Source organism: Notamacropus eugenii, chromosome 1, assembly GCF_028372415.1.
Source record: "Notamacropus eugenii isolate mMacEug1 chromosome 1, mMacEug1.pri_v2, whole genome shotgun sequence".
NCBI lineage: Eukaryota > Metazoa > Chordata > Mammalia > Diprotodontia > Macropodidae > Notamacropus > Notamacropus eugenii.
In genome coordinates, this window is record NC_092872.1 from 757,288,087 (window position 1) to 757,301,147 (window position 13,061).

The 13,061-nt window shown below is 47.7% G+C and overlaps 1 protein-coding gene across 1 annotated transcript; it reads right to left on the reverse strand.

Annotated features, from left to right (window-relative positions):
- Positions 1 to 234: 234 nt before the first annotated feature.
- RDH14 (retinol dehydrogenase 14) lies at positions 235 to 8,839 on the reverse strand. Its single transcript, XM_072645030.1, has 2 exons — positions 8,417 to 8,839; positions 235 to 1,204 (listed from the first exon to the last, which is right to left on the reverse strand). The coding sequence occupies exons 1-2, from the start codon at positions 8,801 to 8,803 to the stop codon at positions 587 to 589; spliced, it is 1,005 nt and encodes a 334-aa protein (XP_072501131.1). The 5' UTR covers positions 8,804 to 8,839; the 3' UTR covers positions 235 to 586.
- Between the last annotated feature and the right edge of the window lie 4,222 nt (positions 8,840 to 13,061).

The following is a 13,061-nucleotide window of genomic DNA, read 5'->3' on the forward strand; positions in this document are numbered from 1 at the left end:
TTTGATGCTGCTGGTCCTGTGAAATTACCTGGGATCTAAAGTGAGAGTGAAGCAGCAGTGTGAGGAAGTAGGTAAAGCCCCAAGGATGGGGCCAAAGATGCTCCAAGTCTCAGTTTCTTTCTCCAGGAGCATGGGGATCAATGCTACTTGTCACCTACCAGGGTGGCCATTTAGAAGCTGGAAACCCAACATTGGGGAGGGACGTTTATCATCCAGAAAGCACACAATGCCAAGTTTGGTCAACAGTGTTTATTCTAACAATTCTGGGTCCCACCCCAGGTGTGCTCTTTAGCACCAGTGACCCCTGGCAGTGCCATGACTACCCAATTCTTAGTTCAAGTATATGCTCGGCTAAAAGTTAAACAGCTGCTAGTCTAAGAGCACTCAGACCACTGGTTTTTGGTAGCCCCAAGGATCTGGCTGGGACCACCTGCAGTGGAGCCTTTTAAGGTTCCAATTTTTTTTCACATCAAGAGGACCATGCAACATATTTAGTGTCTAAGCGTCTCAGTCCCAACAGGGATGTCCCTGAGAGAAGGCCTGGCCTGCACTACCTCACTGACTCTCCTCCTCGGAATCCCCAGAGCTACTTCAAAAGGCCCACCATCACTTCACTGATATCCCAGAGTTTTTTTGCTACAGAGTCATCCATGGCTTTGGGCAGGAGGCTCTCCTCTTTGCAATCTCCAAAGTACTTTCCTGATACACCCTCTACTTCTGCTGATGAGGCCAGGTAGATTGAGGTCTGGGCTCCTTCTACAGGGGTTTTGAAAAAAGCCCATGACACTAGATTGAAAAGTGGCTTGATCAGCACGGGAATGTTTATATGCCTCCCCAGGTTGGTTCGGACAATCCCGGGATGAAGCACATTTACAGTAACATTTGTGCCTGCTAGGCGGTGGGCTAGTTCTCTGGCAAAGAGAATATTTGCCAACTTGCTCTGACTATAACAGAAACTTTTATTATAGTTTAGCTCACTATTCAAATCTTCAAAATTGATTTCTCCATATTTGTAAAGTTTGGAAGAAACCACCACAATTCTGCTGGGGGCCGAGTCTTTGAGGCGGTCAAGAAGCAGGTTAGTAAGCAAGAAGTGGCCCAGGTGATTCACTCCAAACTGCATTTCGAAGCCATCTTCTGTCTTCATGTACGGGCACTGGAAGACCCCTGCATTATTGATCAACACATCTAGCCGGGGCTCCTCCTGGAAATGCAAAGAAAAGAGGTCAGATGAGGACTTTATCCCAACTGATCGCTGACCCAAAAGATGTCAAAGTAGTGCCTATTAGAGTTTCAAACCCAAGGTCTCCCTTTTCACTCAGAAAGACTGGCTACAATCTTCAGAACTTTCTGCCCAATGGAGTCATTCTGCCAACAGGAAGTCCAGAGAAACATGGCAGACACCCAGGTGATCAGCTAGCACAGACATGTGACTTTGGGACTTGTCTCCATCCATCTCACACCAACAGGCCCAGCTTCTACAACATCTTGGAACAAACCCTCTCATTACTGAAGTGTTCCTATGGTGACCCAGCAATGCTCAAGAACCTGGGTCCTCCCTCCACCTAGGTGGCTCAGGACGCCTGCCTTGTAAATGGCTGGGGCTCCTCCTAACTGAGGTGACCTCTCTTGTCACCCTGGATTTTTGCCTCCTACCAAGTGTCTGCTCCTCTTCAGATACTGAGCTTGGGTCCCCATCCATTCTTCCCCTCAGGGTGGCTGGGGACAGGGGCAGGGCTCTGTCCCTCCCCCAATCTCTTCTACTTCCACAGGTTTGATGAAAATCTCTGGCTCGGGCAGCTCTCTGCTTGTCACAGGACAGCCCAAGGAGTTTCAAATGCAGCATCCCAATGTAACTTGTGATATTTCTTGCCAAGCCTTATAGCCTTACAGCCGAACCTGCTCTGTCTTCTCAGAGGGTTCTCCTCACCTTGTCCCACTCCCTCTAAGCTCACAGGTTTGTTGATTCTACCCCGTAACATTTCTCACTTATTACAGTTCAGCCCTCACTGCCTCTGACCTCACTTCTAATTAAGCTCCCCAACTTAGGTCTGTTCTGCACCCCGATGTTACTCTGCTCCCCAAAAGTCTTCAGTAGCTCCCTATTGTCCAGAATCATACAAAATCCACCCATTGGTCAGGGAGCATTTATAAAGCCCTGCAATTAGAGCTGGGAATACAAAAAACACCAGCAAAGCAGCTTTGGCCTGCCCTCAAGGAGTTGATGTTCCAGATGGTGTTTCCCACATGGACATGTGCCCATAGAAGCATATGTAAAAAGCAGGAAGAAATACAAGTTAATTTTGGGAGGTGGGGCAGGAGCAGCTACTAGTATGTAGGGGTTGGGGGTCAAGGATGGGGAGAGGAACAGTAAAAACCTCTTATAAGAGGCAATGACTGAACTCAAGTTGAAGAAAGTTGGGACTTCTAAGGAGTCAGCCATTCTCCATTCCAGTTAGACTATTAGTTGTTCCCTCTCCTACCTCCAGGTCTTTGCACAGGTGGTCTCAAGGCCCTAACTGCACTTCTGTCTGAAATCTCCAGCCTCTGAAGCAGGGTCTGTCCCTGCAAGTGCCTAATAAATCTGGCTGATTGATAGAAGAAAGCCTGATGAACTCCTACAATCGACTATAGCTCACTAACACTCCTTTCAGGACTTGTTGTAACCCCAACAAATTAAGATGCTTAGATTCTGGGCACGGAAAAGGGGAGTCTTTAAAAATGGTCAGTTTGTTGTTGGGTGAGGCTAGGAAGCCAATCCTGCAATTTTATTGGTCTAGGGAGCTCCCAGTAAGGAAACTCCTTCTCCCAATATCCCTTAAGCTGCCTGGGGCACTGAGAGGTCAGGAAATCTGCCCAGAGTCACACAGCCTACATGACAGAGGCAGGACAAATTCTGGTCTTGCTGCTTTGAAGGACATTCCTTTATCCACTACACAGGGTGGTCCTAGGGACCTTTGCAGGGGGTCTGTAAGGTCAAAATTATTTTAATAATTACACTAGGATATTTTAATTTATAATATGGCAATTATCAATAGACACAACCAATATAAGGGGGCAGCTAGGTACAATGGATAGAGCACCAGGCATCAGGAAAATTCATTTGCCTGAGTTCAAATCTGGCCTCAGACACTTACTGTGTGACCCTGTCACTTAGCCCTGTTTACCTCAATTTTTCCATCTGTAAAATGAGCTGGAGAAGGAAATGGCAAACCACTCCATGATCTTTGCCAAGAAAAGCCCAAATGCAGTCACAAAAAAATTAGACACAAGTGAAAAAAAATGACTGGAAAACCAGACCAATATAAACCAAAGCTCTTGAGGGGAGGGCTCCTCAATGATTCTGAGGACTGCTACACTGTTACACTGCAGGCTGCTGCCTCTCAGTGAGGGACAGGGAAAAGTGCCCAGGGCTACAAGTGTCACCCTGGAGAGAAAGTGCAAAGGAGATCTCTACACTGGCTAATTTGCACATTCAGGAGGTGCCAGTCAGAATCATTTGGCTCCTCCTGGATATTCCCTCCAAAGGGCATGAGCTTCAGTTGTGGGTAGAGGGCTGTGATCAGGGAGATCTTGATGCTTCCAGGAGTTCCCTTACTCAGAATTCTCTATACGATGACCTCTCAGGTCACGTGGTCATTCCCTTCCCATGTGCTAGAGTACCTGGCTTGACATCAGGTCACCTTTGGTGGTGAAGGGGGAGGGGGAAGAGAAGATCTGGGTGTCTTAGTGAACTGCAAGCTTGGTATCAATATGGTGTGGTCCAGCAAGGTTCATTCTGAACCTAAACTGTGCTGAAAGGCCCAAACCCCAGGGCAGAAGACAGCCAGGTCTCCCTGCACTGCTCTGAACACATCTGGAGGGCAGGTTCAATTTTGGGAACTTCATAATAAGCAGGTTATTAAGATGCTAGTGAAAGTCCGTGACTGGTCAATCAGTATGATGAAAGGACCAGGGGTACTGTGAAGAAAGACCCCCTAGGAGACCTTCCAGGATGGGGAGGCTTCCAGTGAAGGCATCAGAGAGTGAGGTCAGACTTGTTCTGAGATGGTTCCAAACAAGCAATAGGTTGCACATAAGGAAGGCCTCAGGAATGAGCTCTCTCAAAGTAGGCAGCAGCCTCTGGTCAGACTCCAGCTCCCCCTCACTGGGGATCAGTGGTCTTCTTCCACCACTGGGCCATGCTGCCTCTCTCTTCTCTGAGAATAGAAGGAAAGTGTGACACATGCCACGCCTACTTGTCACTGTTAATAGGGGGCAATGTCAGCCATTCCCTGGAATCCCTGAGTTTTGTTTTTCTTGCAATATTCACAAAGACATTGGAATTTGGAGTAGGAAAGGAGTGCTTTTTTTTCTCACCCTTTGGAAGGTTTCCCAAAAGCATCATTTTTTAATTGAAAATTCTTCAGTTGACAAAAATCTAGTTTTTCTTTGCTTTCCTCTCCATGGTGGGGCAGGGAGAGGAGGAAGAAACATGTTCCTTGTAACAAATGTGCAGCCTGTGGGTGCTCCGCACTGTGTATCACTGCACTGATCCTCGGTCTTTCCAGGGTCACTGTTCTGCTTCCGTTCACCAAGTCTTCCCAGGTTTCTCTGGAGCTGTCCCTGTATCACCACTTAAGGCCTGTAGTGCTGCATTGTTATCCAAATGCCTTCCAATAGGTGAGCACTCCCTTTGTCCACTGCACAAAGGCTGCTCTAAACACGGGGTTTCCCTTTCCCTGTCTCTTTGGATATAGGCCTTGCAGCAGCAGTGCAGTGGGTGGTGAACAGCTTAAGGCTCTTAACTTGGAGTCAGGAAAACCAGAGTACAAATCTCACCTCAAACACTCATTAGCTCTGTGACCATGAGTGAGTCACCTCTCTCCTTCCTCGCCTCAGTTTCCTCAAGTGTAAAATGGGAATAATAACCAGACCTGTCCCCAGTTTGTCTGTTATGGGGATCAAACGTGTACAAAGTGCATAGGAAACTCCAACAAGACACAGAAGTTAATGATTACTATTACTATTAGACACCACTGTGTCAAAGGGGATGAATAGCTCTGGAAATTTATGGGCTCTTTTCCAAAATATTATCCAGGAGAGCTTGGCCCCTCCCACAGTCCCACCATCAGTATAAGGCAATGTTCCTGTTTTCCCACAACACCTTCATCATTGGTCATTTTCTATTTTGTCAAGTTATTGTCTGAGGGTTAGAGTTGCTTTAATTTGCATTTCCCTAGCTATTATTGATTTGGAGCATTTTTTTTTCTCCAAATGGCTATCAGTAGTTTAGACATGTTCCTTATAAACAAAACTTCCTGTGCTTACCCTTTGACTATTTATCAGTTGTGGAATGGCTCTTATTTTATCTGTCTTGGAAAAGAGAACTTTATCACAGAAAATTGTTGCAAGTACTTTTCCCTGGTTACCTAATCTCCTCCTCAGTTAGGTGCATTGGCTTTGTTTATGTACAAACTTTTATATTTTGTGTCATCAAAACTGTATGTTTTATCTTCTGTGATCCTGTCACATAATAGGCACTTCATAAATGCTTGTTTACTTGAATCTCCATCCCTTGGTTGGTCATGAACTCTTCTCCTATAGAAAGATCTAAAAGGAAATGTCTTCCTTGTTCCTCTGACATGTTCATGAAGCCCCTCTTGCCCCTCTAGGCCACACAATCACAAAGATCTTGTCTTGGTCTCTACCTGAATTCTACCAGGCAGCTCTCCCAGGTGTCCCTCTGGGTTTGCCCAGCAGTAGTTCTTGACTCAGCAGTCGGGATCTCTGGTCTTAGCCAACACTGGGCTTCTGTTACGTTTGTTGGCTCCTGCAGGTTGTATGCCTTCCTTATTTCTTACCCAGGAGCAAATTGTTCTGAGGATCACGGCCTGGGTGTCTATTATCATAGACTTAGAAATGGCACTGCTAAGCCTTCTTCCTCATGATTTCCCTTGAGATTCTTGACCTTTTCTTTTTCCAGACAAACCTATTTCTTATTTTGTTGAGATCCAGAAAGTAACCCCTCCATAGTCTGACTAGTGTGGCACAGAATATGTGTATCCATTTAGGTATACAGTTAGGGCAATTTGACACTTTACTAGTTTAAAGACTTAAAGACTGGGCCCAGGCACGAGCCATGGCTAGTTTTCCAGTTGTTTGGGACTCTATCTGTGTAGCCGGATTCTAGCACTCTGGTGGGCAGAGTGCCGTCAATGATGCCTTCTGTAGTCATTTTCGACAATGCTCCTCTTTCTACCTCTTTCTGCTGGGTGCTGTCGGTCACAGAGAGAAGTGCCCATCATTTGTGTGGGTGTATTTCTGTCTTGCAAGTCAGCTCATTATTCATCACTTCACCCTCACTGGAGATCAGCCCCCTAGTGTCCTCCAAGCCAACCATCTCATCATACACAAAGAAGGGGTGACTTGTTTCCTTTCTGGCTGTAATTACTCCCTTCCTCTCCTCGTCTCACTGCCTCCCCAAATATTTCCAGTACAATACGAAGCGGTGATGGTGATGACAGACATTTGTGCTGAGTCCTGTAGGAAGCACTATGCACTATGGGCCTAAGTCACAGGCACAGCCTATGATCTGTGCACTTTTAAATTTATTTTTTGTAATTTTTTAAAACACTTTAAATTTAAATACAAAACAAGAAAAGAAAAGAAGACCACTACAGCCGTGTACACGGCAGAACGAAAGGAAGGATCAGATATGCAGCAACAGAATCCCATTTCAAGAAAGTCTATAGAATAACGACTCCAGCTTTTCTGTGCTTCCTTGTGTGTTTTCTTTTGACTTACTTTTCTCCTCCCTCCCTCTCCCTTATCCTAAAAAGAAAGCTAAAATTAAACATATGCATATGGAGTGTTTGTTGTGTATACACACACATACATATCTATAAATGCACACACATATATACACATACATGCGTTTACACACATAGGACCATACTATTCAAATTTCCACTTGTGATCTCTCTTCCTTCATAGGTTCAAGTTTTCCATGTTTTTCCTTTTCTTGAGGAATTTTTTTTAATTTTAAATTTAAATACAAAATGAGAGAAAAAAACAAAACAACCACCGCCATGTATACAGCGGACCATGAGAGAGGATCCAATATAAAACAGTAAATTTCCATTTCAAGAAAACCTCAATAATAAATGTTACACAGGGTTTTCAAAGCTGCCGCCTTTTCTTTGTTTCCCTGTTGGTTTTCTTTTCTCTGAAGTGCATTTCTTACTTTAATTTTTCCCTCCCTTTCCCTCACCCTAAAGAAACCTACAATTCGGTGTGGGTGTGTGTGGGTGTGTGTGTGTGTGTGTGTGTGTGTACACATAGAGATCCACAAACATACACACACACACACATATGTGTAAGACCTTCCTATGCCCATTTCCCCTTCTCCTCGGCTCCTCTGACGGTGGACAGCTCCAAATGTTTTTCTAAATCAGCGGGCTCATCCTTTCCCACACCACAGCAACATTCCAACCCGATCGCATTCTGGCTCAGAGATCGTCTATGACGGCTTTTCACGTCCCCTCCACTTTCTGCATTCCTCCTGTTCTCGGCCATACAGCTTAATTTACACAAGAACATTTTAACTAAAAAAACCCCAAAGCATTCTTTTCACACTTCAGCCACGCTCTCCCCTCACAGTCAGTTTAAGGTCCAATACCGCAGCGTCTGCTTCCTTCACATCTTTGTTCCCCTCGTTTCTGTTATGAAAAATGAACTGCTTTCACTTTCTTCTCCCTCAGTAACGTAACCGGGTGGCCAGCGTGCAAGCATATCAGGCAGGTCAGACTGTCCTCTGTGTTACATTGTCCCACCCCCAAACAGTAACAATGTATCATCCCGCTCTGCCCTGGTTCGTGCACAGAGGCTGGCCGATCCCCCTCCGGCCTCGGGGTCTCAGGCGCCTCTCGCACCGTCTGCTTGCGTGAACCTGACCAACACACACGCGGGACAGTCTCACGGAGAATGCCCCTGCTTTCTATCTGCTCCTGCCCTTCCTTTGATCTCCGCGTCTCCCTGCCTCAGTCTCCCCCCTCTCGGCAGCCCGAGCTCACGCGAAGCTCCAGGGGCTCCGTCCGACTGCGAAGGAGAGACAGGCACCTCCTTCCGGCCCTTCATCTCCTGCCTCCGCGCCTTTGCACTCCCCGGCTCCCAACCCCGGGTGGACTCCCAGGCTCTGGTTCAGACTCCACCTTCCCCGCTCCCGCCCCGGCTTGGGCACTTCCCCCAAAGCAGAAGGACCGCCCCCAGGTGTCGGCAATCCCGGCCCCGGCCATAGGGAGGGGACGAAGATCTCACCTGCAGGTTCCACCCACCCCTCCGTGGGAGGCTGCCGCCCCGCTCACCTGCACGCCTCGGCCCCCTTGGCGCATGCTCCTCCCACCAGCAGCCTCCCCCCTCCCCCGGCCCCACTCACCTGCAGCACCTCTTGACAGAAGGCGCGCACGGAGCGCAGCGACGCCAGGTCCAGCTCCTTGACGATCAGCTCCCCGGCGGGTGCGCCCTCGGCGGCGGGCGGCAGCTGGGCCCGGGCCCGCTCCAGCGCCTGCTCCCGGCGGAGCTCCGCCGCGGCCTCCTCGGCGCGCCCGCGGTCGCGGCAGGCGAGAATGACGCGGGCGCCGCGGCGCAGCAGCTCGGCCGCGGTGGCCCGGCCCAGGCCGCTGTTGGCGCCCGTCACGATGACCGTCTTGCCGCGCATGAGGCCGGCCGCGGCCCGACCCGCGGGCCTCAGGTAGCGGCGCGCCACCAACCACAGCCCCCCGCCCAGGGCCGCAGCCAGCAGAGCCGAGCTCAGCGCCACCATGGCTCGGGCGCCGCTGGCGCATGCGCGGCCCTCCGGCGCGGTGGCCTCTGGGACTCGTAGTTTGCGGAGCACGTGGGGGGCGGAGCCTGCTTGGGGTTGTCAATATCAGCCCCATCACAGGTGTCCCGAGGCTGGTGCGCTCCGCCGTCACCGAGCTGCAGCCGAAGTCCCCCAAGACACCCGGATTCCGCCCGGCCTCCTTCCCCCATCAGTGTGTTGTTTGTCTTTGACTTTCCTTGTTTTTGTTTGGGAGTTTGATTCCAGCGCAGACCTTTGCATGTGTCTCCGCTGACCCGTTGGTCCTCCCCGTTGAGCTTTGCTTCCTTTGGGATGGGATCCTGCCTTCCCATGACCTAGCCAGTCCTCCAAACCTGATCCAGCCTCCTGCTGTAATCCTGAAATGAGGAACAACACAGCCCTGGGATACCCATGACCCGTCAGCCTTCCGAGAGCCGTTCTCCCTGTGCCCTTCCTTCCCTCCTCCTCTCAGTCCTTCTGGGGCTGTCACCCCTGCGCTGGCCTCACTTTCTTCTTTTCTCTAGCTTTATAGTTGTCTGGGTGGCAGCTTAAGGTGCCTAGACAAGGAGTCTGGAGGACTTGAGTTCAAATCTAGCGAAGATACTAGCTGTGTGACTCAGGGCAAGTCACTGCATCTGTGTCTGCCTCAGTTTCCTCAGCTGTGAAATGTGAATAAGAATACCTTAGGTGGTTGTGAGGATCAATCAAATCTGCAAAGTGCTTAGCACAATACCGGGGACCTAGTAGGTGCTTGATAAATGTCCTTCCTTCCTTCCTTCCTTCCTTCCTTCCTTCCTTCCTTCCTTCCTTCCTCCTTCCTCCTTCCTTCCTCCTTCCTTCCTTCCTTCCTTCTTCCTTCCTTCCTTCCTTCCTTCCTTCCTTCCTTCCTTCCTTCCTTCCTTCCTTCCTTCCTTCTTTCCTTCCTCCCCATTCCTTCCCGTCTCCCTCCCCACATCTCTGCAGTAGCCTCTTTTTGTATGATCCTTGAACTAAAAATGGTTTTTACATTTTTAAAAGAATAAAAATTCATTTAAAGATGCAGAAAAGATTTTCTTAACTCATAGGTACCTGATAATCTGCCATAATTTGCAGATCCTTATTCCAGTACCATCAGGCAACTAGGTGGCCCAGTGCATAGAGTGCTGGGCGTAGAGTCAGGAAGACCTAAGTTCAGATATGGCCTCAGACACTCAGCCGTATGACTTTAGGCAAGTCACCTAACCTTGTTTGCCTCAGTTTCCTCATCTGGCAAATGAATTGGAGAAGGAAACAGCAAATCACATTAGTATTTTTGCCAAGAAAAGTCTAGAGGGGATTGTGAAGAGTCAGACATGACTGAAAACTGAACAACCACAACTGTATACTGCTTCATTTAGTATTCTCATTAGCTCTCATACGTTCAGTGATCATGTCTACACAGATGATTCCCAGATCTATCTGTCTAACCCTAGGCCTTACCTGAGGCACTGCCACTCATTGCCAGATTGCTCACATGTCCAGAGCCTGAGGAAGTCTTGTCAGGCCTCACCTGTTTCCTTTATGTTCCCCTCTCTCTGTTTTGTAAACCTAGGTCAGGTTTGCCACGTTGCCTGGAATACTACAGAAGCCTTCCAGCTCTCTTCCTTGCCAAAAGTCTCTCCTCACTCCATCCTTCACTCCAATGCCAAAGTGATTCTATTGAAGTCTAGGCCTGACCCTGAGCCCTACCTGCTCAGTGAGCCCCACCTGCTCAGTGAACCCCAGTGACCCAGCCTTTATTCTCGGCATTTTCCCAACCTCACCCCTTCCCTAGTCTTCATAAACTTCAGCCCCTTCCATGTACTTGGGCACTGTGGCCTCCTGCTAGGTCTTTGAACACAACACTCAATCTCCCCACTCTGGGCTTTTGCATTGGCTGTCCCATGTCAAAAACAATCTGCCCTTGCCTTCCCCCTCTTGTCTTCTTTGGCCGCCTGCCTAACAGTGCACACCCCACCTTTTCCAGGAGGCCTTTTCCCATCTCTCCCAGATTACCTTCCACTTACTCTGTGGATACCTCACATGTATCATTTACATGTTGTTCCCTCCACTTAGTGAGCTTCTTAAAGGCAAGGACTTGACAGATGTTTGTATTAGTACATCTACCTGAAAGGTACTGGAGATAGCTTATTAAATGAACAAATGTTTATCAAGCCTCTCCCATATCCATAGCACACTGTGCTAGGTACTGTGGAGAAGAGAATGCTAAATATACTTCATAAAACGATATCCTTTTGTATGTATGTGTATTATGCATATCCTTTCCAGGCTGAATTAGAGATTTCTGAAGTTGCAACATTTGAGTCTTTTGTGGAAATCCTTGAAGTTTTAAGTCCTCTGTTTATACTAAGAACAGATGTAGCCTCAGTAGTATCAGGCCAAACATTCTTATGTTAGATATTTGTGGTGAAGTTTCTGAATCCTTCTGGAAATTGGATATATACAGGGAGGAACGTGAGGTTATTCGCATGATCCAATAGCCTCTCAGAGATCAGAATGGGAGTGCTAAGTGTGACTCTCCTTTGTGATGTTCCTTACTTCCTGGCACGCTGAAGGATGGAACATTTCTTGACTCACTCATCTTCAGGTGGAGAGAGCAAGTGTCATCTGGCTGAATAAACCAAAACCTATAGATCATTCATTAATGAGAAGAAAATAAGACCATTTTAAAGTACTAACTGGCAGAATATAAAAATTCAAAAGGCAATTCTACAAAACACACCTCGCAACAACCTCAATGACAAATATAACCAAAAAAGAATAAAGAGGCCAATCCTACAATCAGGAAGTTTCTTATACTGTGCATCCAGAACCTGTTCTGCCCAATAAATCAATGGATGTTCCTGATTTATAGAGCCTTGTAGAAGAGAAATAATCTTTACCTACAACCCAGATTGGAAGCAAAAGAGAGAGAAGCTTGTTTATATGTCCTAAAAGGCAATTAGTGATAAAAATGGAATTACCTTAGTGGCTAAAATTGGCTAAATGCCTCACAGGCTGTTAAAGGATGGCTAAAAGCCCTACATCCAGCATGGATGGAGACTTGAGATGCCTTCACCCTGGGACAGTTCTGCTCACTCTTTCTGGCTGTCCCAGAGGCAAAGGAGATGTTTTCTTGAAGCAACTGGCTAGTGGATGGCTACTTGTAACTGGACATCTGCCCATCAGCTGTATTCTTCTGTGAATGATTTGTCAATTATTTGTTACTACCACCTCAACAAGTGTAGACACTGATGCTTACTTCAAGAAGAGGTGGAGGAAATCTAGGGCACCAAGAAGGAGATTGTCTCCACAACAGAAAGAGAAAAGCAGTATTGTGGAGCGGAGGAAGACTCATCAAAAGACTGGACTCTGTTCCTGCCAGATGTGGATGCACGTAGATTAAGTGTGGAAGAAGCGCCCTTTCTTGCTAAGGATAACTTTCCTTGGCACCCTGGACTATTGCAGCACTCACCTTATAATTGGTCTCCCTAACTCAGTTCTCTCCTCAGACCTGTGCTTTGTCCATTCAGCTGTCACACTGATCTGAAGCAGCCCAATGTGATCTTACTACTTTCCCTATTCAGAAAACTCCAGAGGCTCCCTGTTATCTCCAGGATCAAATGTAAAACCCTTCCCAGCCAAGGCTTCATTGACTTTCTGGCCTTCTTACCTTACCGAGCCGCGTGTCTTCGGGATCTGGTGACGCTGGCCTCTTTGCTGCTCTTGGCACACCGCCCTCAGTCTCCCTGCTTAGGGCAGTCTCCTGCCTCTTGTGCTCATCTCTGCTTCGTGCTTCCCTGGCTTTCTTCTCTTCCTAGCTAAAGCACCACCTTTTGCCTATTCCTCTGAGCTTATCAGCTTATCTTCATATATTCCATTCCTACATCATTGTTTTCATGTTGTCTCCCATTGGACTGTGAACTTTTTGAGAGGGGAATATAAAAGAAGGGGTGGGGAAAGCATTTGACGGGTCCTTAAGGAACGCTTGTTGAATGACTGACTGACCCTGGAACCCATCTCCTCTCATCTGCTCCAGGATCTTTCCCACTCCTTAGATCATCTCTCCTCTCTCAATCTATCTTTATCCAGCAGTTCCTTTCCTGTGGACTCTGAACAGATCTCTCCTACCTTAATAAGTCAACTGGCAAGTATTTGTTAAGGGGCTGTTGTGTACCGAGCACCATGTTCAGCTCCTGGAGACAAAGACCAAAATGGGATGGCCAGTCACTACTCTCATTCT